The sequence below is a fragment of the Chelmon rostratus genome, chromosome 20 (genome assembly GCF_017976325.1).
Source record: "Chelmon rostratus isolate fCheRos1 chromosome 20, fCheRos1.pri, whole genome shotgun sequence".
Lineage (NCBI taxonomy): Eukaryota > Metazoa > Chordata > Actinopteri > Chaetodontiformes > Chaetodontidae > Chelmon > Chelmon rostratus.
The window spans coordinates 12,505,736-12,530,565 of NC_055677.1; the positions used below are offsets into that span (position 1 = coordinate 12,505,736).

Here is a 24,830-nt window from a genome sequence, read left to right on the forward strand (position 1 = left end):
AAAATATTCTGTATGAATATTTTGTGATTATTTCAGGAGTCGCTTCGTAACAGTACAGTTAATTGTGTGTTGCAATTCTGGATAAGAGAGTGTTTAAGTGTGTAATAAGACACACTTATCAGTACTTGGTTCCGCCCACCCCGCCTGTGGATCCTTCCAGAAGTCGCCGGCGTACCCGTGCGGCTTGTAGTTGAGCCACACTCCTAATTTCCATCGCTAATACTCGTTATTTTATCTCTTGAACAGTTACTAAGTGTCTCAATCCCTCGGTCAACATGTCCGCTTTGGGGACACTGGCGTTCGATGAGTATGGGAGGCCTTTCATCATCATTAAAGATCAGGACAAGAAGACACGGTTATCGGGCATTGACGCCTTGAAGGTAATGTTACAATGGGCTAGCTAGCATGGCACGTTAGTTAGCAAGTTACTAATATGCTATTACTTGCATGACTTCGCATACGTCAAACCGACACAATACGTGTTTTTATGTATAAGGCTATGATTTTTAAGTATACGTTCAACCGGCAATATGAGCTGTTGGCGCAAAAGTAACAGAATAGCGTTAGCCAGTCATGCTAACATTGAGGCCCATGTGCTTTTTGTGAAGCGTTCAGCCGCTGGGTGTTGCTACACAGGGCTTTGCCCAAAATGGTCGTTTTGGATGCGCATCATGTCCATGTTGAGATTTCAGCTCTTTCTCGCAAATGGCTGCTTAAATCTGTCTTCAGTGTAGAGACCAAAAACAATCCGTTTTTTTTAAAGGTGAGCTGATATGGAAATTTTGTTTTTTGCAGTCTCATATTATGGCTGCCAAGGCAGTTGCGTCAACGTTGAAAACATCGCTGGGACCTAATGGTAAGTAAAAACAATGCAGTGCAGTCACATCTGGCTTCCTCAGACCAAACTGTCATAATGGTTTACCGTTTGATACAGCTGGTGGAGTGCGGAGATGTTGAGTTTCTGTGTAACTTAAGTAAAATGAAATATATGTGACTACTACTTTGTAAATTTGGCATCTTTTCCACACACAACTGTGACAGCTGTTTTAATTCTTTGACAATGGTCACAGTTATAATTTCCCCTGAATGATTTCTTCCTTTTTTCCATCCAGGTCTTGACAAGATGATGGTTGACAGGGATGGAGAGGTGACTGTCACCAACGATGGAGCCACTATTCTCAGTATGATGGATGTGGACCACCAGATTGCTAAGCTTATGGTGGAACTCTCCAAATCCCAGGATGATGAGATTGGTGATGGAACTACTGGAGTTGTTGGTACGGGAAAGAAAGATTGGGGGGGGAGTGCAGGGTGCTTTCATTGGCTGTAAACCTGACCAAACGAAATGTATACCTTCCGCTGGGAGTTCTGGTGGTTGTAATCTAGGATTTAATCTTTTGATTATCACAACATCATGCAGCCATAGATGGTTGCTGAAAAGGAGACAGTTACTGTGCTTTGCGATCATTACACACAGTGATAAATGTGCCAAAAATTGCACTGGAAATGGCTGTGCGAGATCATAAAATAAAGATTCAGTCTTACTGTAGAGCACATTCACAAATCAAATCTACATAATGTGTTTGACATCAAAATTGTTGCAGCTCTGATCAGGACAACCCGACATCTTTTAAACATATTCCAGCTGTTTCTCACTCTACTTTCCTCTTCCTTGTCAGTGCTGGCTGGGGCTCTGCTTGAGCAGGCTGAGCAGCTGCTGGACCGTGGAATCCACCCCATCAGGATCTCCGATGGTTATGATCAGGCTGCACGCATTGCCATCGAGCAGCTGGACAAAATTGCAGAAACCTTACCCTGCGATCCTAACAACACAGAACCGCTCATTGAGACGGCCATGACAACACTGGGATCCAAAATGTGAGTCTAGATTTTGTTATTACTTTGCTACAATACAATTAACAGAAACTCTCTCCAGTCTCTTTTAGTTTAGATTTTGATATTGCCAGGGGGTTATACAGTCAAAATTTGATTGTGTGACATCAGTTAAGATACTGCATCTTAAAGTTATACTGTTGTCTTTCAGTATCAACCGGTGCCACAGACAGATGGCAGAGATTGCAGTGAATGCCATCCTCACTGTGGCCGACATGGAGAGGAAGGATGTGGACTTTGAGCTCATCAAGATGGAGGGCAAAGTGGGAGGCAAGCTGGAGGACACACAGCTCATCAAGGGAGTCATAGTTGACAAGGAGTTCAGCCACCCTCAGATGCCCAAGGTACAAACAAGAGGGAATATCTGAGCTACGTTTCTCGAATTTCATCTGTGATCACATGTAATCAATAGCTGACCATGCAACAGGACAAATTAAAGGCATAATATCTAGCATTTCGGCATTGAAATATCTAGAACCAACTAGATATGTTATATGTTTTGTTGAATTGTTTGTTGAAATGACCCAAATGTGTCCAACAATGTTTAAAACCAGAGAAATCTAACTTTATTCAAGGTAGCAGTGCATTTGATTTGGTTGCCTGTCAATTGTGTTATATCCCCTTTTTATCCTCTGCAGTTGCTATAACTTCTGGGCAAACAGAGGGTGATACATCTGAGAGTGATAAAGGAAGTGTTGATGTAGCTAGCCAGCCACTATGTTGTTTACTATTTTTGTAATCCTCACTCATAAGAGAGTGCAATTATTCATTTTCATCAGCAATGGTGGTTGTTTAACAGTGAAGACAACTCCCATGAGCCAATGCAACTTCAGTGTCATCAAACTCTGTCATTTGTTATTGTTTTGACTGAGTGACCCCTAGCGGCAGAAATTACATCTGTGCATTTAAATGTGTATGTCTGACATACAGCTATGTAACTATCTCAAAATATCCCCCCAGTATTTTAGTATTTTTTGGGGGAAATATTTTAGAGTTTCTTAAAGTCTATTTTTTAACAGCAAGCAGATGTGAATCCAATTTTAAGTATGTATTATGTAGAGATTGAGAAAAATGTTTAACAGTAAAAAAAACTAAATGTACACAGTGGTTTGAGTTACAGCTCAGATGGACACTGTTATTAGCTGGACAGCGGCACAGCCACCACTACAGGTGCATTTTCCTTTTGTGTTTCCACTGTATAGTCATGCTAACGTCACTTCTTTTTTGTCATTGCCCAGGTTCTGAAAGATGTTAAAATTGCTATCCTTACCTGCCCGTTTGAGCCCCCTAAGCCCAAGACCAAGCATAAGTTGGATGTGACCTCTGTGGAGGACTATAAAGCCCTTCAGAAATATGAAAAGGAGAAGTTTGAGGAAATGATCCAACAGGTTAGTACTGCAGCATCGAAGGTAAGAAAAACTGAATTCTTCATATCTACTTTGGCACATGTGGCTAATCTTTGAATTCTTTTTTCTCTTTAGGTCAAAAGCAATGGTGCTAACTTGGCTATCTGCCAGTGGGGCTTTGACGATGAAGCCAACCACCTTCTGCTGCAGAATGAGCTGCCGGCTGTGCGCTGGGTGGGGGGGCCTGAGATTGAGGTGAGAGACACTTGTCGTGTGATAGAACTTGTTGGTATTAAGTTGTTCTGGAACATAATATTTTCACGTCCTTCATCGCTTCAATCATTTATTCACGTTTTATGGTCATGTTGCAATGATGAGCAGAGAGTATTAAGTAGAGGTGTTTGTGTTTTCTCTGCAGTTGATTGCCATAGCCACAGGAGGCCGCATTGTGCCACGATTTTGTGAATTGACACCAGAGAAACTTGGCACAGCCGGTGTGGTGAAGGAGATCTCCTTTGGCACTACGAAGGATCACATGTTGGTCATCCAGGATTGCAAAAACACAAGGGCTGTGACCATTTTCATCCGTGGAGGCAACAAAATGGTAAGAACCAATGTGACTTTCACTCTATGCCAAGATGTTACGTTATGTTACCCCTTGGTTCACGTTTTTATTTTATCCCTCTCATTAGATCATTGACGAGGCCAAGCGTGCTCTCCATGATGCTCTGTGTGTAATTCGCAATCTGGTCAAAGACAACCGTGTCGTGTATGGAGGAGGAGCTTCAGAGATTGCATGTGCTCTGGCTGTCAACCAGGCTGCAGATAAGGTGAGAAGCACCAAAACCTACTGATAGTTTCGAAATTCTTTTACAATTAGAATAATTGTGTCTAACACATTATGGCATGTTCTGATTCTTCACGCCACCATTAGGATGCTCCCTTGCTGCTCTGACGGTATTTATTTCCTTCGTCCTTTCTAGTGCCCATCATTGGAGCAGTATGCCATGAGGTCTTTTGCTGATGCTCTGGAGGTTATCCCAATGGCACTGGCTGAGAACAGTGGACTGAACCCTATCCAGACCATGACAGAGGTCAGGGCCAAACAGGTCAGAGAGACCAACCCCTTCCTTGGCATCGACTGTCTGCACAACAACACCAATGGTAAGGAACCAGCTGTCAGACAATCACAACACTGCACTTCAAAGTCAAAGCAAGACGACATGATATCAAATGGCTTTTTTTGTTTTGCTCACACGCAGACATGAAGCAGCAACATGTGGTCGAGACCCTGATCGGCAAGAAGCAGCAGATCTTGCTGGCCACTCAGGTGGTCAAGATGATCCTGAAGATTGACGACATCCGAAGCCCGGGAGAAAGCGAGGACTGAAGGCCTCCTGGAACACTTTAAGTTTTCCGAGCTGTTCTGAGGTTTTAGGCACTTCCCCAAGAACCATGTCCAAAACGCACTGCTTATTGCTATTTATCGTTTGATACAAAATGTTCAAGCTGTTGTCGTATCAAAGTCACCATTAAAATGTTGGTCAGTTGAAATTTCCAGACTCTGTAGTTCTGATTTCAAACCACCAATACTGAACCCGATAATATTGATCTTTGTGTATTTCATGTCAGGCGTACATTACATGTCTTATTACACTTGAGAATTTTCAATAACTTGCCAAGCTGATAATGAGCTATGAATGTTATAAAATCTTGTGTTCTTACATAAACAAGACAACATAGTGCATCCATATTTGTTCTTGGCACAAAGCAGAAGTACTAAACAGGTTTGGCTCCACAATTTAAATTCACATTTCATTTGAAGTCAAAATCACATACAATCACAGTTCTTTAGTATCCAAACATCTAGACCTCTGAAATACAACCATGAGGAAGCGCATGGAAAACTGGAATGTCACCAATCAAACTAAAATTATGACAAACAATGACTGACCTCAGCTCGCTGTAAATGGTACCTCTACATATCACATTTGATCTTGGTGTTCATCCTTTCGTGTTAGTTGGTCTGGTACGTGCAGAAACATGATTAAAAGTACCATTTGCAACGTGTTTGTGTGTGACTGACTCTTACTCCCTTTGCTGATACGTCTCATGCAGCTTATCCTGGCCGTTTACATGCACTTGTTGAGCCACTTGAGCATGTCTGTCCTGGCTTCCTGGATGCTGGGTTTGTCTGCGGGGTTGATGTCCTCTCTTTTGCGGTGGACAAACCCGTGAGTCTGACCGGGAAAGATCTTCACCTGGTAACCCACTGTGCATTTCTCCTTCAGCTTTGTTTCAAGGACACTCACCTGAGGAGCAAAAGGGTGGAAGCACAGGTTGTCGGTGGTTAAATGGCAGAGATTATGGCATTTTAAAGTAAACAAAAAAATTTCCCTGTGCTATTTCTGCGTTTAATCTGACAAAAAGTTTTCAGTGGTGTATTTTAAAATATGAGATGCATACAGACACTGCCGCAAGGTTTGGTGCTCAGGTAGCAGGGTACATTTATGAAAGCTACTAAATTCTTGTGTAGGCTACCAACCTGGTCGAGTGGGATAACCTCATCTTTCTCCCCAAAGATGAACAGCGTTGGACTCTTCAGCTCATACCTGTCCTCTCTTTCACGGATGATCCCTGCACACCGTCACAAAAACCTCTCATAAGACCACTACAGCAACCAATACTGTGCAAGGTTTGTAACTAGTTCTGCACATTTGCGATTCCCACTCATCCTTTTGCACCAAAGTACAATTTCAAAACAACATATTTTAGAAACAAAGACTTGCATTACTGTAATGGAATTAGGAAGATATAGACACTTCTGACATACCATAGACTGACACTCCAGCTTTGACCTCTGGATACTGCAGTGCAAGGTAATGCGTGGCAGCCCCTCCCCAGCAGAAGCCCACTGCTCCAATGTGTTTGGCCCCGCACTGCTCCTTCAGGAACCTCAGCGCTGCATCCACCTCCCTGGGCAAGGAAAAATCAAAAACCTCTCAAAACGCGTGCATACAGGAAAGTAAGGCGAATAAATGCATGTTCTCAGCAAGCGCAAGTGTTTTAGAAACACCTGATCGCATCAACAAAACACACCTACAACAGCTTGGTGCAACATTTTCAATTCGGCTGAATATTAAGCTTTTAGTTACTTGTTTATGTTTGATGGCTTTTTGTCCTCCAGCCACTCCTGAAATTTGGACCAGTCATGTGATGGACTCCACGGCTCCTTTCCAGCAAAGAAGTCTGGACAGACAGCACTGCTCACAGCAGAAACATGGCAGAAGAAATCAGCGTCATGGGTCAAGCTGGCAAGACAATCACTATCCACTCCCTGCTTTGTACAGTATAGGGGTTCTTACTCACATGTATCCATTGGCAGCCAGCATGTCAGCCATGTATCTGGTGTTGGGAAGCTGCCACCCATAGATGTCTTGTATGACAATGATGGCCTTGTCAGATGCAGAGGATGGTTTCACTACATAAGCTTTGATGTGTTCGATCTGGACCTCCTGGCCTAGCCCCCCATAGTCCATCCGATCACCAATATCACAGGGGCATGGCTTGGCTTCATTTGCCATCTGCTGACCGACAGGAACAGACAGACAGACAGACAGACAGACAGGAGGTCAGCTGGAAAGAGGAGATCGTAAAATGTCATTTCCCTCCTGTGTGCTTCGACCCCAGTGTCACTCATGACTGCCAAAGCATTTGCGCAACACAATGACAGAGCACTTTGCACAATAGCCCGAACCTTTTTCAGTATCTACTGTTCTCCTTATTCAAGAATTTGAAGATCAAGCTGCAAAGATCAGAGACAAACCGTATTGTTTCACGATTTTCCAACAACAGAGGAAACAATCTGGAGTCTTGCAGTCCTCAACAAGTTGCAGCCAAGTCGATCATTGTAAAGCAGGTGTGGGGTCAGTATCGAAGAATGAAATTCCTGTCGTGACCTTCAAAATAAAAGCTGCAGCTTTCTACATTACAAATTTCGGTGGTCTCTGCATTAAAAGAAAATATGATAAACTCCTCGTTACAGTTGAAAATCGTAAGATCATAAAACAAACAAATTCAAATGTAGCCTCTAGTTCTTTCTATCAGCCCAACCAGAATTAGTCATTTCTATGTTAAACTTGACTGTTTTTACATTGACTGTGAAGATAATAGTCAAATTCACATAGAAATGTCAGTCTCGTTTCATGTTTAGGACTTCATATGTTCAGAACTGGTGAATATAGCCAGCTCAACTGACACTTTTAAGAACTTAATACGCACGTTTTCAATGGCCTTTTGTTGCTTTTAGCAGTTTTAGTATTTCAGTATTATATGATTTTACAATCTTTTATTTTTGAAGTTTTTTCGGTTTCTGTTTTACATTTGTGCACATATGAGATATTGCCACCTCTTTTTTATCGTTGCCATTTATTGTTGTTATTGTGCCTTTTTTTGCTGTTGATGTCTTTTCACTCGCTGTGTTGTGCATCTTAATTTTATTTGTGCAGCACTTGGGTCACCTCTGCTCAGTTTTTTGTCTTCAATTGGTCTTCTCCCTCGCCGTGTGGTGCTATTATAAACTCCTGCTGTCAAGACAACGTTCATATACTTCCGGTACCACTGTGTGTTTGGCTGAGTTGACTAAAGCCTTTTGGCAATGCTTTCCAGGGCTACATAATGCCAGCGGAGGTTTTTCTAAAGTTGCTTACGGACTTACATAATCTTTTGTGCCTGCCTTTCCACACACGTGCTCTTCAAAAGGCACCGCTGGGATTCGAACCCAGGATCTCCTGTTTACTAGACAGGCGCTTTAACCAACTAAGCCACGGCGCCGCTGATTCGACCCCCAACACGATAATTTTTCATTTTCGGCCGACTCTATTTTTGCCTGATAGTGTCTTTAAAGTATTAGATTTATTAGAAAACAATAGTGCGCTTGGTTGGCGTCTTTCCGTTTTCCAATTAATGCTCGCTGCACTGTCGATCTTTAATGTCCCTATCGCTAAATACTATGTTATGTCTTCTTGATAGAGTAGGCTTTTCTCGTGTTTAACACCCCCGCTATGGTGTTACAAAAAGCAGGAAACTGCTTTTTTAATATTCACCAAAAATCTGAAATATTATCGGTAACCTTAAAATAAATTATGCTCAGAGTTACAAGAGGACGGTTAAAAAGTGATTAATTGCAAGTTGCATAAAATAAAGCAGCAATTCGTAACAAGTTAATTGTAAAAGAGAAGAAAGCGCGTGCTGAAAGGGCAGACACATGTCCCCAAATTGCGTTTAAATTTTACGTAACCGTGCACTTTTTAAGGCAAATTGTAATAAATGAACTGGGGAGTAATTATGGGGAATATAAAGTTAAAACAAAACAAAACAAAGAAACTGACGTTTTTCAGTCAAAAAAAAATACTCAAGTCATTCTTTCTTGCAGTACCCAAGCCAAGAAAGAAATTTCTGACAAGATGAGCACAAGTGTTCAAACTTCAAACTCAACTCTGGTCTCCATGGAAGTCAATTATAAAAAAGCTGTTTGTTCAAACAACATCCTGCAGGTGTCGCTGTTTAATTTGGATAGATATTTGCTAAACAGTTTCCAGAAATATCGGAAAGTAAAAGCTAAGAACTGCACTTTCTGCAGTGCAAGTAGAGATGGACATTTTAATTGTGTCTCTGTGACATATCATTATATTATATATCGTTATGATATTAAAAGATATGATTTATGGCTTTCCCTTCACCAACCACGTGACGGTTAATACGGAAGTTTCCGTGCCGTAAACCCTGAACCGCTGCGGTACAGTAAAACTGTTGTGACAGGAGCTAGCAGTGACGTTAGCGCATGCGTTAGCCAGCTCAGCTAGCCATTTGTCTCCCAGGTTTAAACTGTCATTTCAGCAACACGTAGGATGTAACGTTTTCCAAGTGCAGTCTGTTACATTAAAACACGCCGTAAAAATCAAACTTGTTGTTTATCAGCGAACACAGACTGGATGTGAGAGGACACGACGAAGCAAACGCTGGTGGTCAGTCTGTGGGGAAACCATTTTAAGATTGTCAATGCATCTGACACATAAGGATATACTCGTCTCGCTAGCTTAACTTAGCTAGCTAAACGATATTGTCTGTGTCGTGGATGGGTTCGCTGTATAAGGTACTCCTGGAAGAAACGGTGACCGGTGCTTAGCGAACAAAATGGATACTGCCGAAGAAGGTAAATGATCAAAGGCATCGCTTGTTGCTTGTTGTTGGGGTTTACTAGCGTTAGCTTCGTAAGTGCATCACGGGGAACCAAGGCTGCTCCTCAGCCGGCCTGCTAGTGGTCATCTTAGCAGGATAGCAGATCGTAATATCCTGTCAATATAGTCTGAGTTAATCGAGAAAGATGGGAGATGCCTGCAGCTAAACGTTGTAATAATGAATCCCAGCTCAGTATGAGAGGTGTTCAGCAGCAATGTAGTAGAGAGCGAAGGAAAGGACTAGAAGTTATTGGTGATGTCATCGGTCTTCTGGTGTACGGCCATATCGATAAGAATACGTTTCTCGCGTAACTGACTTAGATGTATACATCTTGCTTAAGCTTTAGTATTTAACATTAGTCTGTTTATGCTTTTGCATTAGATTGCCTCATCTAAAAGGCACATGTCTATGATCATAACACAGTCCCCCTACTCTGTCAGCACATCTCTGGTTTGCTTGGCCTTTGGCGATGTGTATCGTATCATATATCATATGTGTTTGTTTGTGTGTGCAGCGGATATTTGTCGTGTGTGCCGCTCTGAGGGGACCCCGGACAAACCCCTGTACCACCCTTGTGTCTGCACTGGCAGTATCAAATTTATCCACCAGGAATGGTAAGTGTGTTTGGTTCTTGAGCTGTCACTATTGTGACCTCCCCTTTTCTCCCCAGACCGCCCTCCTCTCCCCAGAACCCACCCCCCAATTAAACATTTACGTGTGTACACATGGTGAGTAATAGGCTAAGGTGTAAACTTCTTGCCTTACTCACTCCAAAAACCCTAGTTTATAGCCTCCCTCACACTCTCAGAAATGAACCTGATGTTCCTGTGCATGGCTAATATACAGACAGACTGCGTAGAACTAATTGTGAAGGGGTTTTTTTTTCAACCTACTGTTGTGTTACATGCATGAATTACAACTTATTTCTAAAAGAAGACACTATAAAGTTTTACATATTTCCATTTTTTCCAATGTGTTCGTTGCTATCCTGACTCTGCACACACAATATTTGTGAGAAACCCAGCCGGGAGAATACCTGGTTTCTTCGAAGAAATTAGTGTACCTTAAGTTGTGTTTATATTACCCTGATTTCTATAAAAAAGTAACCAGGTTCTGTGTTCAGATGCCAATTTTATAAAAGGATTAATGTTACAGTTATTTGCTATGGTTAAGATTACTTTCAGCGTATTTGGATAACTTGGTGCATAAGTTGTGCCCTATTATAATTCCTATTGTGGTAATTGAAGAATGATGAAAGGATGTAGGACAGGTTCATCCTCTTATTACATTCACCTTATACAGTATCCAAGATTACTGGCCTTTGGTGTGGTATTGGCCTGGTGAAAACAACACCAGCCCTTGCAGGTATTTTGCTTTGTTCTCATCTGTCCTGTGTGCGAGCGTCACTGGTTACAAGAGGGTCAGGTGCATGGAAATCCCCAGGCAGAAGCAGAGGCCAGGTCTGGATTGTTCTGTGGTAACTGTGAACCTCTGTCTGTATCCATATTCATTCATGGTCATCTGAACAAAGTTTAGAATAACAGTCTATTGTATCTGGATGGTATAGCTGTGCTGAGTGTATGCAGGCTGTATCTAACCTTAACTATGTTACCTTCTTTCTTTCTGGCTACTTGTTAAACAGAAATCAAATACAGACAAACTCCCAGCAATGCTCAATTAGCAGGCACACTTTATTACTATGGGCTGAAATTTCATTGTTCAGAGTCAGTGATGCATCACAGGTTCAGAATTATTTTGGCAAATTATGGAATTTCACGTTATTTTTCAAATGAATGTGTCCCAGTAAATGTGTTTGTTGATTTTGAGCTGGTCAACTAGATGATATGGTCATTTTCTGACAGAAATCTCAGCTGTTGCGTTACTATAATGCTGATCTCAGTTCAACTGAACAAATTATGGTACAATTATAATAAGTTATGGTACATCACACTTAGTAAGTTTTTCATCGGCAGGCAGAATGGGAACCTTGAATAATATAAGGTGAAACAAAGAGTAAGTATAACCCTGTTCTGTGTAGGTCTAATGACCTACTTGACAGTTCTTCAATACTGTCATATTTGTTGGAATCAGCTGGTGTAATGAGTCTCTTGCATAACCCAGTAGTTGATCCCATTGTCTAACCTGTGTCTCAACAAACTGTTATGGTGCTATTAAGGGTGACATACAAGCACACATCAGCTAAGTAATAACTGATACGCCCTTTTTTGTTGGCTTGTAATCAGAGAGTGAGTGTTTTACCATGACTGAAACATGATAAGTGCTCACAGTCACTGTCTGTTGGGTTTTGAAGAGGTCATCACAGCTGAGCATTTGTCTTCATCACATCATTGCCGCGTGGTATCAGTGAAAAAGATTATGTTGGGTCAATGCTATAGACAACACAGGAGTTGTTTCCAGTGCCAGTTTGTAGCTGAACTTTGTCAAACCAAAGTCCTTGCGAATAGAGAACATTTGAGTGAGTGAAGATGTCCACACACTGACTGTATCTGTTTTTTAATATTTATTTAGGGAATGTATAGTTGTGTATTTTGACTGATCTAGTGGTTGATGTAAATACTGAGTTTTTCAATCTTTGTCCCCAAAGTCACACACACAGAAATATATGATAAAACATTTCTCAACCAGCGCATGTTTAAAGTTGGTAAAATGTGTACAACTTTTGACCTTCCAAATGTTACTTTACAGTTTGGTCCAGTGGCTGAAGCACAGCAGAAAGGAGTACTGTGAATTATGCAAGCACAGATTTGCTTTCACACCAAGTAAGTACTCGTGACATTGATGGATCATCAACTTTAATATATTAAATAGCCTCAAGTTTCGGAAGCATGCCTTACAGATGGGACCATATGGCCCTTTTTTGCAGCCGTCCTTTTTGCATGTGATTATTCATTTATTGAAAGTCATTTGTTTTGTTGAATGATATTTAAAATTTTATCACATGTGAAATATGATTTAAACGTCTCAGGTTCACTCTTTCCCCTCTCCTCTTCAGTCTACTCCCCAGACATGCCCTCACGTCTGCCCATCCAGGACATTTGTGCCGGCCTGCTGACCAGTGTGGGCACAGCGATCCGCTACTGGTTCCATTACACACTGGTGGCCTTCGCATGGCTTGGGGTGGTTCCTCTCACTGCATGTAAGTGGTCCACACACAGGCACAAATGCAGACCACAGAGACCTCCTAAATGCTGGATTACACCTTTTTTTTCAGTTTAGATCAGTTTTATTATCTAAAGCATGTAATTTAACTTTGCACTCTCTGCATAAATGGATTGATCAAAGCAGTGACAGATAGCATATTTTATCTGATTTTCCGATCGGTTTGTTTCATACATACGAAATTAGATGTTGATTATACATTGTATTGACCCATTAAGTATAACTTCATATCCACTGTTATGTCCCAGTATGAGTGAACGTAAGTAACTCACTTTTGGCACACGTGTAGCACGTAACACAGTTATTTATAAAGTGACTGTGACATAAGCTTTACGTTTTAGCTCACGTTACGGTTTAGCACGATCAAGGGAATTACTGCTTTAGCACCACAACATAACAGGCAATGCTGTGTGTGTTCCAAGATATGTAAATCCCCCTCAGCACTCAGTACAGTAATGCAAAGAATGTAGGCTAGATCTACTTCATTCCCACCTGTTATGTAAGCTGTTTTCACGCAGCATTTTTGGAAAAAATTTGATTTATTTAATATGTGCAAAATTACACTAAGTTTTGTACCTGGTCTGTCTGTTTCAGGTCGCATCTACAAGTGTCTGTTTACCGGCTCTGTGAGCTCACTTTTGACACTGCCGTTGGACATGCTCTCTACGTGAGTGCTGATACCATCATTCTCCAGTGCGACAAACAGTAGCATGGAAAATTAGTACTAAACTTAGTGAAAGCTGGTCTGTTTTACTTGACTTTTAAAGAACCATTCCAGTGTTTCTGCATGTTTATATATGTGTTAATGTTTGTGCTTCCGCAGAGAGAACCTGCTTGCAGATTGTCTACAGGGCTGCTTCGTGGTCACCTGCACACTGTGTGCATTTATCAGCCTGGTCTGGCTCAGAGAACAGATAGTCCACGGTGGAGCTCCCCAGTGGTTAGAGCAGCACCAGCCGCCGCCACCAAATGCAGCCGGCCAAGCCAATGAGGTACTTTGCTTGACTGATTGCCTATGAGGCCATGTAATTTCTTCTGTTTTAAAAAATGATAAGGAAAAGGATTAAAAAAAAATAATTGTTCAATCATACTGCCTTCTGAGAATATCATCATGTCCTTTGTGTGTCTTGTATCACTATGCATGTGCATGTGCATAATTTTGATTCCATATCCTGCCATAACCCATGCATCTACGCTTCAGTATCCTTGCCTGACATACATACTTACACAGCCAATCTTAATCACACATATACACACAAAATCACCCTTACTGTCATCTTCCCATATTTAAAGCCACATATCCTCTCCCCTCGCCCTTTAGGCACAAGCAGCAGGCCAGGGAGCAGCGGATGAGCCCCCTGCAGCCCAGCCAGCCCCTGCTGATCCACCAGCCCAGAATGAAGCAGAGCCTGAGCCCCCTGATGTCCCCCCAGAACAGGGCGATGACCCCGAGCTGGAAGAAGAGGAGGGAGCAGCAGCTGAAGATGCGGACCCCAACAATGGAGCACAAGGTTGGAGTTTGATAAGGAACTGTTTTTCAGTTTAGACTCGCTATAAATTAACCACAATATCATTTTGTTTCCGGCTGGTGTGGGTGTGATTGTTGTCAGAGCTGATGTCAGTCTGTCCATCACATTTCACATTGTGTTCTGCCTGGTCAGATTATATGGAGATTGGCTGGAATGCCTTACCTTGCAAAATTACATAGCTTATCATCACAAAACACAGAGAAAGTGCTGTTTGTGCACAAGTGAAATGGAGCGGAACGTTAAGAATCAAGTGTTTCCAAAACATTGCTTCTCCAACAAACAAGAGAGCTGTTGGAGAAAACAACAGGCTTTATGGAAATGCAGTTTAAAAACACTAAGAAACACTAGAACAAACTGTACCTCTGGCTTTAAAGCAAACAAATCGTTTCCACAATGGTCTCATTTGTCAGTTTGCCAAGGCATCACAATTAATTTGAGAATGATACAACGACGTGTCAAAATGCCACCCGAAGCACTCATATCAGACTAATTTGTTTTGTTTTACCATGGTTAATGGCTTTGCTGCAGACTAGGCAGAAAGGGCTGATAATGAATTGTGATTGAATTACACATTATTCTAACTGTGGGGTGTCACCGCAGCTAAATGAATGCAGTGGAAAATTCTCACAATAGGTTGCTCTGCAACTCGGGCAGAACAGAATTTCCCAGAACAGCATTAATAATGTAACAATAAAGGCCTTCTTAAGTGTTGTTTTTCTCTGTTATTACTCATAGCCAACTCAAAAACATTTGACCAGACCAACACAATACCAGCGTTGTACCGTCTCCATATGATGCACTGTAATAATGCTGAGGCCATATTTGACAAGCAAGATATGGATCTTATTTTGACAGTGACATGGAAGTAGATGGGATCAGTCTTTTGCTGATTATATTGATACTTTCTGAGTTGGTGACTGTTGTGAATGTGTTCATTTTCACTGTGTTTCAAGCTGATATCTTTCTGTGTAGATGACATGAACTGGAATGCGTTGGAGTGGGACAGAGCGGCGGAGGAGCTCACCTGGGAAAGGGTAACATGACATTCTGATCTCCAAACAGCCACATCACCAGCACAGCATTTACAAAAGTCTCATCAGAGGTTGTCTATTTGTGTTATACGTCAATGCACCTGAAATACTCAAATTATTCCATTTCCCTTTTAGATGCTTGGCCTGGATGGCTCACTTGTATTTTTGGTAAGTCTTTGCATCTGTAATTGTCTTTCTTTTTTTCCACAAACATTTTTTATGATGAGGTTGTAACTCTCTTTTGTCTTTGTCTTGTAGGAGCATGTTTTCTGGGTAGTGTCCCTCAACACGCTCTTCATCCTGGTCTTTGGTGAGAAGGCTAAAACAAACATTGATCATAAGTATAAAAAGCTGGTTGAGTTCATTTATTTGATTCCATTGTGGTCAAACATGCAACACAAACAAAACAAACGTAAAACTGAAATACAGTGCAGTTATATGACCTTGATCCTTTTTGTCGTACCTGTATCTGAGCATGTGTGGTTGTAGTGCAGGTGTCTTACATGTCTCTTTCCTAGGTTATAAGCCAATGGGATAAATGTCTTCTTTTTTTTTTCCCCTGATTCAGCGTTTTGTCCTTACCACATTGGGCACTTCTCTGTTGTGGGTCTTGGCTTTGAGGAATATGTAAGAAACTGTTCTCATCAACTCAGCATTATTATTCACTATTGCGTCTTTTAAACCGATTCATTGCTTGACTGCAACTTTCACGTTTCTTCAGGTCCAAGCCTCGCACTTCGAGGGCTTAATCACAACCATAGTGGGCTACATCCTGCTGGCCATGACACTCATCCTCTGTCATGTATCCTTTGCCATCAATCCTTTGCATGCCGGCTGTATGTAAAGCGTAAGGCAAACAGAATCACATCAGCTGTAGTCTCACAATGTTACAAGGACAGACATGTTCTGTATTCTGTCGGTTTGTGCGGGTGTAAATGTGTCAGCAGTGTTGATCCTTAATGGCCTTCTCAGGGACTGGCTGCTCTGGTCAGGTTCCAGCGCTCCCGACGTCTCCTGGGAGTCTGCTACATTGTTGTCAAGGTAACGCCTCTAAGTACATTTCTGCTTTGTGTAGCTTATGTAGGCACCATCCTTGGTGGAAATAGAAACACAAATATTCACTTACTGGAACTGAGTTTGTTTTTTTTTTGCAATTGTACAGAGAAGCCGATTGATTGCAGTATTTTAATACATGTTACATGACCTAAAGACATGATATTTGTTACACATACTCCCCTGAAAAACTGAACGAGACATTATTTGTCATATTACTGTGTTTCAAGAGCTTTTATAGAGATTTTAAGTTTTTAACATAGCTGCATATGGTGTGAAGTGGTACTGAGACACATCTCTGCTCCCATTATAGGTCTCTCTGCTGGTTGTGGTGGAGATTGGAGTTTTTCCACTCATCTGTGGCTGGTGGCTTGACATCTGCTCTTTAGTAAGGCTCTCTTGCTCTCCTTCTTGTTGAGTTTCAGTATGTCTCTTTTACTCTGTTAAAAGATCTCAGTCTTGTTTTTGAAAGCCCCAGCTTCTCCACATTTTTTATTAAATTGTTATGATGTTCAGATTCCAAAGCTTCCTATTACCATGATAGTGGTATAAGGTTCATTTTGTTTCTCATCCTTGGCTGATGTAGTTACAGATAAGGTAGCATGTTTTTGAGTGACGCATGCTTTTCTGAAATAGAATACGTGTTTTCTACAAGCCTCAAAAGGTTCCTCTCGTGTCAGTGACAGCTAATCTTGCTTTGACATTTCAGTGGATGCTTCTATGTTGTTTTAACACAATCTGTGAAAATGAGAGTGGTGTTCTCTACCCTGTAGAAGCGTCTGTCACATGGCCATTCAAGTGGCTTTTAACAGGGCTGTTCGGCACAGAAACAGAAGCAGATGCTGTTATCACACAGTTCATACATTTTTTAAACAGAAAAACAGAAAGACAAACTGGGTTCGACATTTGGAGCGAGTTGCATATGCTCCTGTGTTGTGGCTCTCTGCTAATCCTCGTGTGTCAGTGAGTTTTCATTCTTTGATGCTGAACCGAGTCCCTCTTCACCTCCAGTGGCCACTTAAGCTTTCCCACCTATGCTACTCATTCTACATGTCGAAGTGTCCTTGGACAAGTTGCTGAACCTCAAACTGCTGCCATTGTTGTGCCACTGGTGTGTGAGTGTGTGTGTGTGAATGGGTCAGTAAGACTAGAAAAGTACTATAGAAGTCTGGTTCTTTTTAAACAGAGATATCGTAATACTGCCATATAGACGATATATCTTGTACGCTGGCTTTGCTTTTTTACGCAAACCCAAACAGCGCTGGCATAATGCTGCATCGGCATGTAGTGGCACCAGCTCCCGCATTTTACACAGACATCAATTTGGCACTGTTACTGTCTTTGCTACAGCCTTAATGGCAGAACAACAATGCCCCGACCCATTTCATGTTTGTATGTGTTATACAGAACGGCAAGGCGGAATAACCGCACAACATTCCCGCCTTAAACAGGCTGTATAAAAAGGGCTAGTGTAAGCCAGTGGGTATGTTTTCACAAACCTGTCCCGAGCCAATCAACCTGCCTCAGAACAGGTGGAGCAGCATGCACAGCAGAACGGAACCGTGTCCCTCCTGGTCTGCAGCTGTTGACCTGTGAAAAGAATCGAATATGCCTGAAAATGATCTGTGTAGAATGAGCTATATGTACCATTTCAGGTTGTCCCACAAATTAAATTGAGCTTCAGACAAAGCTAGTTTGGTCTCTGCCGTGATGCCGTTGTTAGAAGTTGTAATAAAAATGTAAAATCCTATTTAAAGGTAAAAAATAGAAATAACAGCACTAACACAGGACTTTCATGTACTCTCAGGAAATGATTTAGCTTTGTCTAATTTTAATCTGTTAAGCATTTGGCATGTGCAAATGTTATTCATAGCACATTTTATCATTTAGCCAACTGTGTATTCATCATCTTAGAACCAACACTGAATATGAATCAGTCTAAGTGCTATCTTTATCCCCCTGCAGGAGATGTTTGATGCCTCCCTGAAAGACAGAGAGTTGAGTTTTAAATCAGCCCCTGGTACCACCATGTTCCTGCACTGGCTTGTGGGAATGGTCTACGTCTTCTACTTTGCTTCTTTCATCCTCCTTCTAAGAGAGGTGACATCCTGACGACAAACTTTATTACCTTTTTGCTGAAGAAAGAAAATCCTAATTTTAAAAAATTCTTCCGCTGACTTGTGTTGTAACTTGTCCATCAGGTGCTGAGGCCGGGAGTGCTGTGGTTTCTGAGAAACCTCAATGACCCAGATTTTAACCCAGTGCAGGAGATGATTCACCTGCCCATCTACAGACACCTGCGGCGGTTCATCCTGTCCGTGGTGGTGTTCGGCTCTATTGTGTTGCTCATGCTGTGGCTTCCCATCAGGCTCATCAAACTATTGCTGCCCACCTTCCTCCCATACAACGTCATGCTCTACAGGTAACAAGCAGACATCACAAAATTATAGGTGACTTTAAGTAATAGACAGTCTGAAAGCTGCTGCTTTGTCTCTCTGAAATGTTGTGTGAGGCCACCCCCTCTTCATCTTACGACAGTACAAAAGAGGAAATATTGACCAATATCACCAACATGAAAGGCTGATTTAAAAATGACGAGAGGAACAGATACTCAGAAGTAGGATTTTGTCAAGTCAACTAAAAAGTTGAATGGAAGTCTTAAGCACAAGAACTATTCTGTGTAACTATGTGGTCAATGACCTGGCTCACACTAATGAAATGGCCTTTTCTAACCTCCACTTCTTTCCACCCCCCTCAGCGATGCTCCAGTCAGCGAGCTGTCTTTGGAGCTATTATTACTTCAGGTTGTGCTGCCGGCTCTGTTGGAGCAGGGACACACTCGCCAGTGGCTCAAAGGCCTGGTCAGAGCCTGGACAGTCAGTGCTGGATATTTATTGTGAGTCAATAAGTTTGAATCCACCTTAACACATTTTATGTTTTCCAATCCGTTTTCATGACTTCACCACACACATTTTCTTCTGGAGCTGCTGACCTTTCACAGATTGTCTGTCTGTAACCAAACACATCTTAACCTCCGCAGAGACCTCCACTCCTACCTCCTCGGAGAGCAGGAGGACAATGATGCCAACCAGCCTGTGAACAACAACAACAATAACAACCCTCCCCCTGGTCACCATAACAACAACAACAACCCTGCGCCAGCTGTTGGCGAGGGGCTGCATGCGGCCCATCAGGCCATCCTGCAGCAAGGGGGACCGGTGGGATTCCAGCCTTACCACAGACCTCTTCGCTTCCCATTCAGGGTGAGAAAGTCCGAACGTTTACCACTACAGTCTCTGGAACAGTCTCTTATTATATGTTTGTTTTTTAAGTATACCAGTTATTACACCCCTCCTCCTTCATGATAAATGCTTTGATCTGCTTGTGCGCTGTTATAATTGTCAACACAAAGGAGAATCAAATGCAAATATGTCCAAACTTGATTACTTCACTTCATTTGCTTTTATTATTTTTTTTCTCTAGATTGTGCTGCTTATAGCATTCATGTGCATCACTCTGCTGGTGGCCAGTCTGGTGTGCCTAACTCTACCAGGTGAGCATAAAGCACAACCAGCAATTTTCTTCTCTGTAGGCCCACACCCAAACCATAATTAAAGGGTGAATCCATATTATGTATGTCTGCATCTGCTGTTTATGCGGTTCTTTTTGAAGTTCTAGCTCAAATAGTACTTTACTCCCAGGCCCGAGGATCATTGTACAGCTGGAAATAGTTGAAAAGTGGTCATGTTTGCTTTGCCACGTGTGTTTTCAGTGTTCACCGGGCGCTGGCTGATGTCTTTCTGGACAGGAAGCTCCAAAATCCACGAGCTGTATACAGCGGCCTGTGGCTTGTATGTCTGCTGGCTGTCTATTCGAGGAGTCACTGTACTGCTGGCCTGGATGCCCCAAGGACGCACCGTCATCATGCACAAAGTCCAGGAGTGGACGCTCATGGTAGGTTTCTGTGAGCAGCCTCTGTTGTTGCCAAACACCAAAACTGGGCAGCAGACTGGTATGGTAATTAAGTGCTCTCTTTTCAGCCATTCGATTAGGCCTGAATGTGATGTTTTTGCTAAATGTTTGGCTGCTTATTGCAAGCTCATTAGCCAATATCTCAAATGTACCCACAGCTGCCTAGTAGTAATATCCCAACCTTGTAGCTTTTACTCAAGTCATTAACTCTGCCTCTGCTGCAGCAGTTTTGTGAAAGAGGGAAGGAATTTGGCACGATCAAAGGGGAATAAAACTTAAACTACCATACTACTACTTTGTTTGTGCAGATTCTGAAGACCCTGGTTGTAGCTCTGTTGGTCGCTGGAGTCATCCCGCTGTTGCTGGGTCTGCTGTTTGAACTGGTCATTGTGGCTCCGCTCAGGGTACCCCTGGACCAGACACCCCTTTTCTACCCTTGGCAGGTATGACTGTGGGTCTGTGTTGTATGGGTATCCTTTCAGTGGTTCACTGTTGTGGAGGTTTTGTGTTGTGATTGTTCCTTTACCCTGTTTGATTCTAATAATTCTCATGCTTACATCCATGTTCATCCACTGATGTCTCTGTTACGTACAGGACTGGGCTCTTGGAGTGCTCCACGCCAAAATCATTGCTGCCATCACCCTCATGGGCCCTCAGTGGTGGCTGAAGACTGTTATCGAGCAGGTGGGTTTTAGATCGATATTACACATTAACTCAAACATTTTGCTCATCCTTCTCTACCCTCACACACAAAACACGACACAGCGTAGCTTACCGGTAGCCTGCAGCTGAGTCGGAGATGTATCCAGTTTTTACATTGACTCTCACTGTTCACTGTCGCGATGGTTATTAAGCAGCAACCACAGTGTTTCCCCTGGTAGCATTTATCCATGTAAGCAGTGTTTCGCACCACTCTGCTGTGAATAATGCAGGAGGATGGCGTAGCAACATTGCATAAACAAGGACTTTATAGGTCTTCTCTGTGACGGTGAACACAATACAGGCTCTTTCAGTTACTACCATGCTGATCTAGCCACGTTACCACTGACTAAGGTTGCTTAACTACCTCATAGCATGCAGTTTCGATAACTTAAGCAATGTGTTGGCACAAGGAGAGACTCACTTCCCACAACAAACCCGCTAGTCTACATTACATATTAAGGCTCAGGTTAGCCACAAGGCCACCTTCCTTTGGGGAGAAGTGGTGGCTTTTTGCAGGTGAGAAAAATCAAGCTGCTGCTGCAAAGAACCCTTCTGCCATCTAGTGACTCTTGTTTTTGTGTTTAGCAGTTTGCTCCCAATTGACTTGTGAAATACGTACATTTTAAATAAATTATTCAAAGATCCCCTCTGCACATGTACTAAGGCAGACATAAAAATGTCTAATGTGTGTCTGATGTGTATTTTGCAGAGCAAAAAGTAGAATCACCACATTGAGTCCTTAAAATGGCACCTACTCCTTCTCCCTCATTAAAAATTCCAAAGTATATGAATATTGGACCATGATTGTCTTCCAGAGAGATGGTGGTGTCACAAATCAGATTTTCAGTTGGCACAGTGAACATTTACGCGTTCAGCAATCAATGTTAAAACAGCCTCCTAGTGTCAGTTGAGTGGCTCATCTGTGCTTCAGGAGGACATCCAGGATTTAAGCTCCCATGTCACTGAGCCTAGAGCCACACAGTGAATCCCTACACATCCATAGGTGCGGTTTTGTAGCTGACTTTGCACTCTGCATTGTAATTTTCTGTAGAGCATGATGACCGTAAACTTTCTTTTTAGGTTTATGCAAATGGAATTCGCAACATCGATCTCCAGTTCATCATCCGTAAACTGGCAGCTCCAGTCATCTCAGTGCTGCTGCTGTCTCTGTGTGTGCCGTATGTAATCGCTGCTGGGGTGGTGCCTGCCGTAGGTGAGTGTCTTGAGAACATGTGTGTCAATTATTATTAGTTTAAAGTTTGTTATCATCTCTGTCAGTGTGTTCATTTCACCTAATGTGTATGTACCGGAGCACCACACTGAAACAATTTTTAACCGAAGCGTATAACTTTTACAGGAGTTACTCCAGAGATGGAGATTCTGATGCAGAGGAGAATCTACCCCTTCCTTTTGATGGTGGTCTCACTTATCGGCATCCTGTCCTTCCAGATCCGACAGTTTAAACGCCTTTATGAACACATCAAGAACGACAAGTAAGGATCCTTGTTTCGCCTATTTTGAGAAAATGCACCTCACAAATCCACAAATATTGGTTTACAAAAACATGTGTTGCCCGACCTTCCCAAAGGTCGGTATCAAGGATTACAAGAGAGTTCATTCATGTTTCAAGGCTGCAAATTAAAGAGGAAAAAATGTCATTTCATCTCTCTTATTACAGGTACCTGGTTGGACAGAGGCTTGTGAACTACGAACGGAAAGCTGGAAGAGCAAGCTCAGTCCCGCCCTCCAACCCCATGGCAGAGTAGATTTTTGTGTCACCTGTTGCCACATTTTTGCACCTGTTACCCTGCGTACACCCTGTCTCCCTGTCACCCCGAACCTTTTTGGTTTTCAACTCAGTCCTTGAACCGTAATCCTCTTGAATCTCCTGCGGATCTAGGTGGATTCAATGGATGTCGTTCAGTTTCTTGAATTCCCCATCACGCCCGTCACCGGTGGGACTGGGGAAATGTATTATAATCATGGGACAGCAGAGTAAATCCCCCTCAGAGAAACGGAGTAGGCAGGAGGGTGAGGGTTAGAGGTTTGATTTGAAGCTCAACATTTGTATTGTTGTTCATGCCTTGCTTTGTAAAGTGCTGCCTGATATTTGTACATGTGTAAATACTTTGAACGCAGACTTTGTCTTAAAAAAAAAAAAAGACGGATATGGATTAATGCAATGACCATTGTACATCTTAAAAGTGTATGTATAATTTATTAAATCAAACTGACAATTTATATTTTTCTTTGTGTTCTTTCGACAAGCAGATTACTTTATATGTGATAGGAATGCACTGATCCAGTTTTTTACTGTTCTGATCTGTTACCTGATGTATGGATATGGAGAAATGATCCAGTACTAGTGTTTAACTAATAAGCCTTTTGCCTCACTGTGTGGAAGAGAATCAGCAGGAAATAAAGTTCAAGTGTAAACCTTTTGATTGATCAGGAATTAGATTTCTACTAGAAAACAATACAGCAGCATCAAATAGAACAAAATCTTAAAATTAAATCACAAACTGCAAACACACCTGATAGATCACAATTCACATAGTAAGATCAGCAAGGAACTTGGTCAAAACAGAACATTAAACAAAAACAGGAATTTATTGTTTTTACATGTTTAGTAATAGATACTTAAACCTAGAATTGAATAGATCGGCCTCATTGTCACCAATCCCAGATCCAGCTATTTGAGTCAATATCAAACCAATGTCCCAAAATAGTATCAGACCTTTTGAAGTGTCAGTGACACCATACAAAAGGTCACCGTTCAAATCTGAGTCAAAAATTACTTTAAAATCTTGTTTTCTTATATGAATGAATTAAAGACTGAAGTCTGAAGAAGACTCGCATCATTTTGCTGATGGAGCTGTTCAGAAATCCCACGTGGAAGCATGATCAGTACACGACAGGTGTCGGTGCGATTGCCTCATCCTTTGGCACGAGAGGAGAATTTAATATAATTCCAAATTGCTCTGCTAGAATACCCTGGATCTCCTCATCTTGGAGCTCCCGGGTTGTGGTTTGCAGCGTGCCCCCTGTTCCCTCCGCTGGAAATGTGGTGCTGGTCAGTCTGCGGCCAACGTAGGTGAGCCTTCCTCCCGGTTTTAAAATCGAGCAGAAGGACTTGCAGAATAAGATGGAGCACGGAGAGCTCTGATGGTACTGGCACATCTCAGCGAAGTCCTCCAAACGCCGAGGTTCAAGGGTGAACTTGCACATGTCTACCCAGTCTCCATCCGGCCCTTTGTTCTCCTCCCGCTGCCAGTCTATGAACAGCATCCCCGGGTCCTCTCTGATGCGGTACACCCGGTGGCCCTGCTCCTGGGGTGCACTGGTCTCCAGTGAAAGGGGGGAGCTGAAGCCCATAGAACCGATCCCGACGTCGCACAGCCATCGCTGCCCATCGAGGCTCACCATGAGGGTCACGTGGTCAAAAGGTGGCCCGTACGCGCCCGTGAACGCAGTCTTCACCTGGCACGACAGCAGGGTTACCTGGAAGCCCAGTTTCTCGAGCAGCCACGAGAAGAGGCCGTTGATCTCATAGCAGAAACCGCCTCGGCGCTGGTTCACGATCTTGTCGTAGATAAGAGAAAGGTCAAGCTGGACCCGCCCGCCGCTGTGGACCGTGAGGTTTTCAAACGGCACCGAGTGCAGGTGACAGATGTGAACCGCCCGCAGCACGTCCAGGCTGGGCTCAGCTGGGCCCGCAAACCCAATGCGCAACAAGTATTTCTCCAAGTCCATCACAACGGAAGTCATATTCGCAGTTTCTTTGAAATCTCACCACTTTGACTTTTAGCCTCAACCTACAGGTGAATTAACGCCCCACGTGACTTAAGGTTCACAGTCCAGCTCAGACCATTAGGGCGTTTCGG

General features: G+C 42.5%; 4 protein-coding genes and 1 non-coding gene across 6 annotated transcripts; 2 read left to right on the forward strand and 3 right to left on the reverse strand.

The window, feature by feature from the left end:
- Positions 1–159: 159 nt before the first annotated feature.
- On the forward strand, positions 160–4,793 carry cct5 (chaperonin containing TCP1, subunit 5 (epsilon)). Its single transcript, XM_041961228.1, has 11 exons — positions 160–380; positions 796–856; positions 1,113–1,277; positions 1,680–1,878; positions 2,045–2,237; positions 3,132–3,281; positions 3,375–3,494; positions 3,658–3,843; positions 3,932–4,069; positions 4,223–4,403; positions 4,502–4,793. Exons 1-11 carry the CDS (start codon positions 276–278, stop codon positions 4,627–4,629), a joined length of 1,626 nt encoding a protein of 541 aa, XP_041817162.1. The 5' UTR covers positions 160–275; the 3' UTR covers positions 4,630–4,793.
- On the reverse strand, positions 4,225–7,170 carry cmbl (carboxymethylenebutenolidase homolog (Pseudomonas)). Of its 2 annotated transcripts, none has more exons than XM_041961229.1 (6): positions 6,997–7,111; positions 6,609–6,823; positions 6,395–6,502; positions 6,073–6,215; positions 5,785–5,876; positions 4,225–5,551 (listed from the first exon to the last, which is right to left on the reverse strand). In XM_041961229.1, exons 2-6 carry the CDS (start codon positions 6,821–6,823, stop codon positions 5,372–5,374), a joined length of 738 nt encoding a protein of 245 aa, XP_041817163.1. In that variant the 5' UTR covers positions 6,997–7,111; the 3' UTR covers positions 4,225–5,371. The 2 variants fall into 2 exon arrangements, with proteins under 2 accessions (XP_041817163.1, XP_041817164.1); XM_041961230.1 differs by having other exon boundaries at positions 4,230–5,551; positions 7,066–7,170.
- An 828-nt stretch (positions 7,171–7,998) lies between these two features.
- Positions 7,999–8,072, reverse strand: trnat-agu. The gene has a single exon. It is a non-coding gene; the product is annotated as a tRNA-Thr (tRNA).
- A 990-nt stretch (positions 8,073–9,062) lies between these two features.
- On the forward strand, positions 9,063–23,187 carry LOC121624067 (E3 ubiquitin-protein ligase MARCHF6). Its single transcript, XM_041961667.1, has 25 exons — positions 9,063–9,453; positions 9,994–10,093; positions 12,186–12,259; positions 12,493–12,636; positions 13,254–13,326; positions 13,483–13,651; positions 13,981–14,170; positions 15,161–15,222; positions 15,355–15,387; positions 15,478–15,529; positions 15,788–15,846; positions 15,941–16,021; positions 16,192–16,260; positions 16,586–16,660; positions 18,238–18,372; positions 18,474–18,694; positions 19,031–19,168; positions 19,313–19,535; positions 19,756–19,825; positions 20,045–20,226; positions 20,553–20,687; positions 20,839–20,928; positions 22,027–22,159; positions 22,304–22,439; positions 22,625–23,187. The coding sequence occupies exons 1-25, from the start codon at positions 9,435–9,437 to the stop codon at positions 22,710–22,712; spliced, it is 2,751 nt and encodes a 916-aa protein (XP_041817601.1). The 5' UTR covers positions 9,063–9,434; the 3' UTR covers positions 22,713–23,187.
- On the reverse strand, positions 23,172–24,830 carry LOC121624068 (arylamine N-acetyltransferase 2-like). Its single transcript, XM_041961668.1, has one exon. It carries the CDS (start codon positions 24,712–24,714, stop codon positions 23,851–23,853), a length of 864 nt encoding a protein of 287 aa, XP_041817602.1. The 5' UTR covers positions 24,715–24,830; the 3' UTR covers positions 23,172–23,850.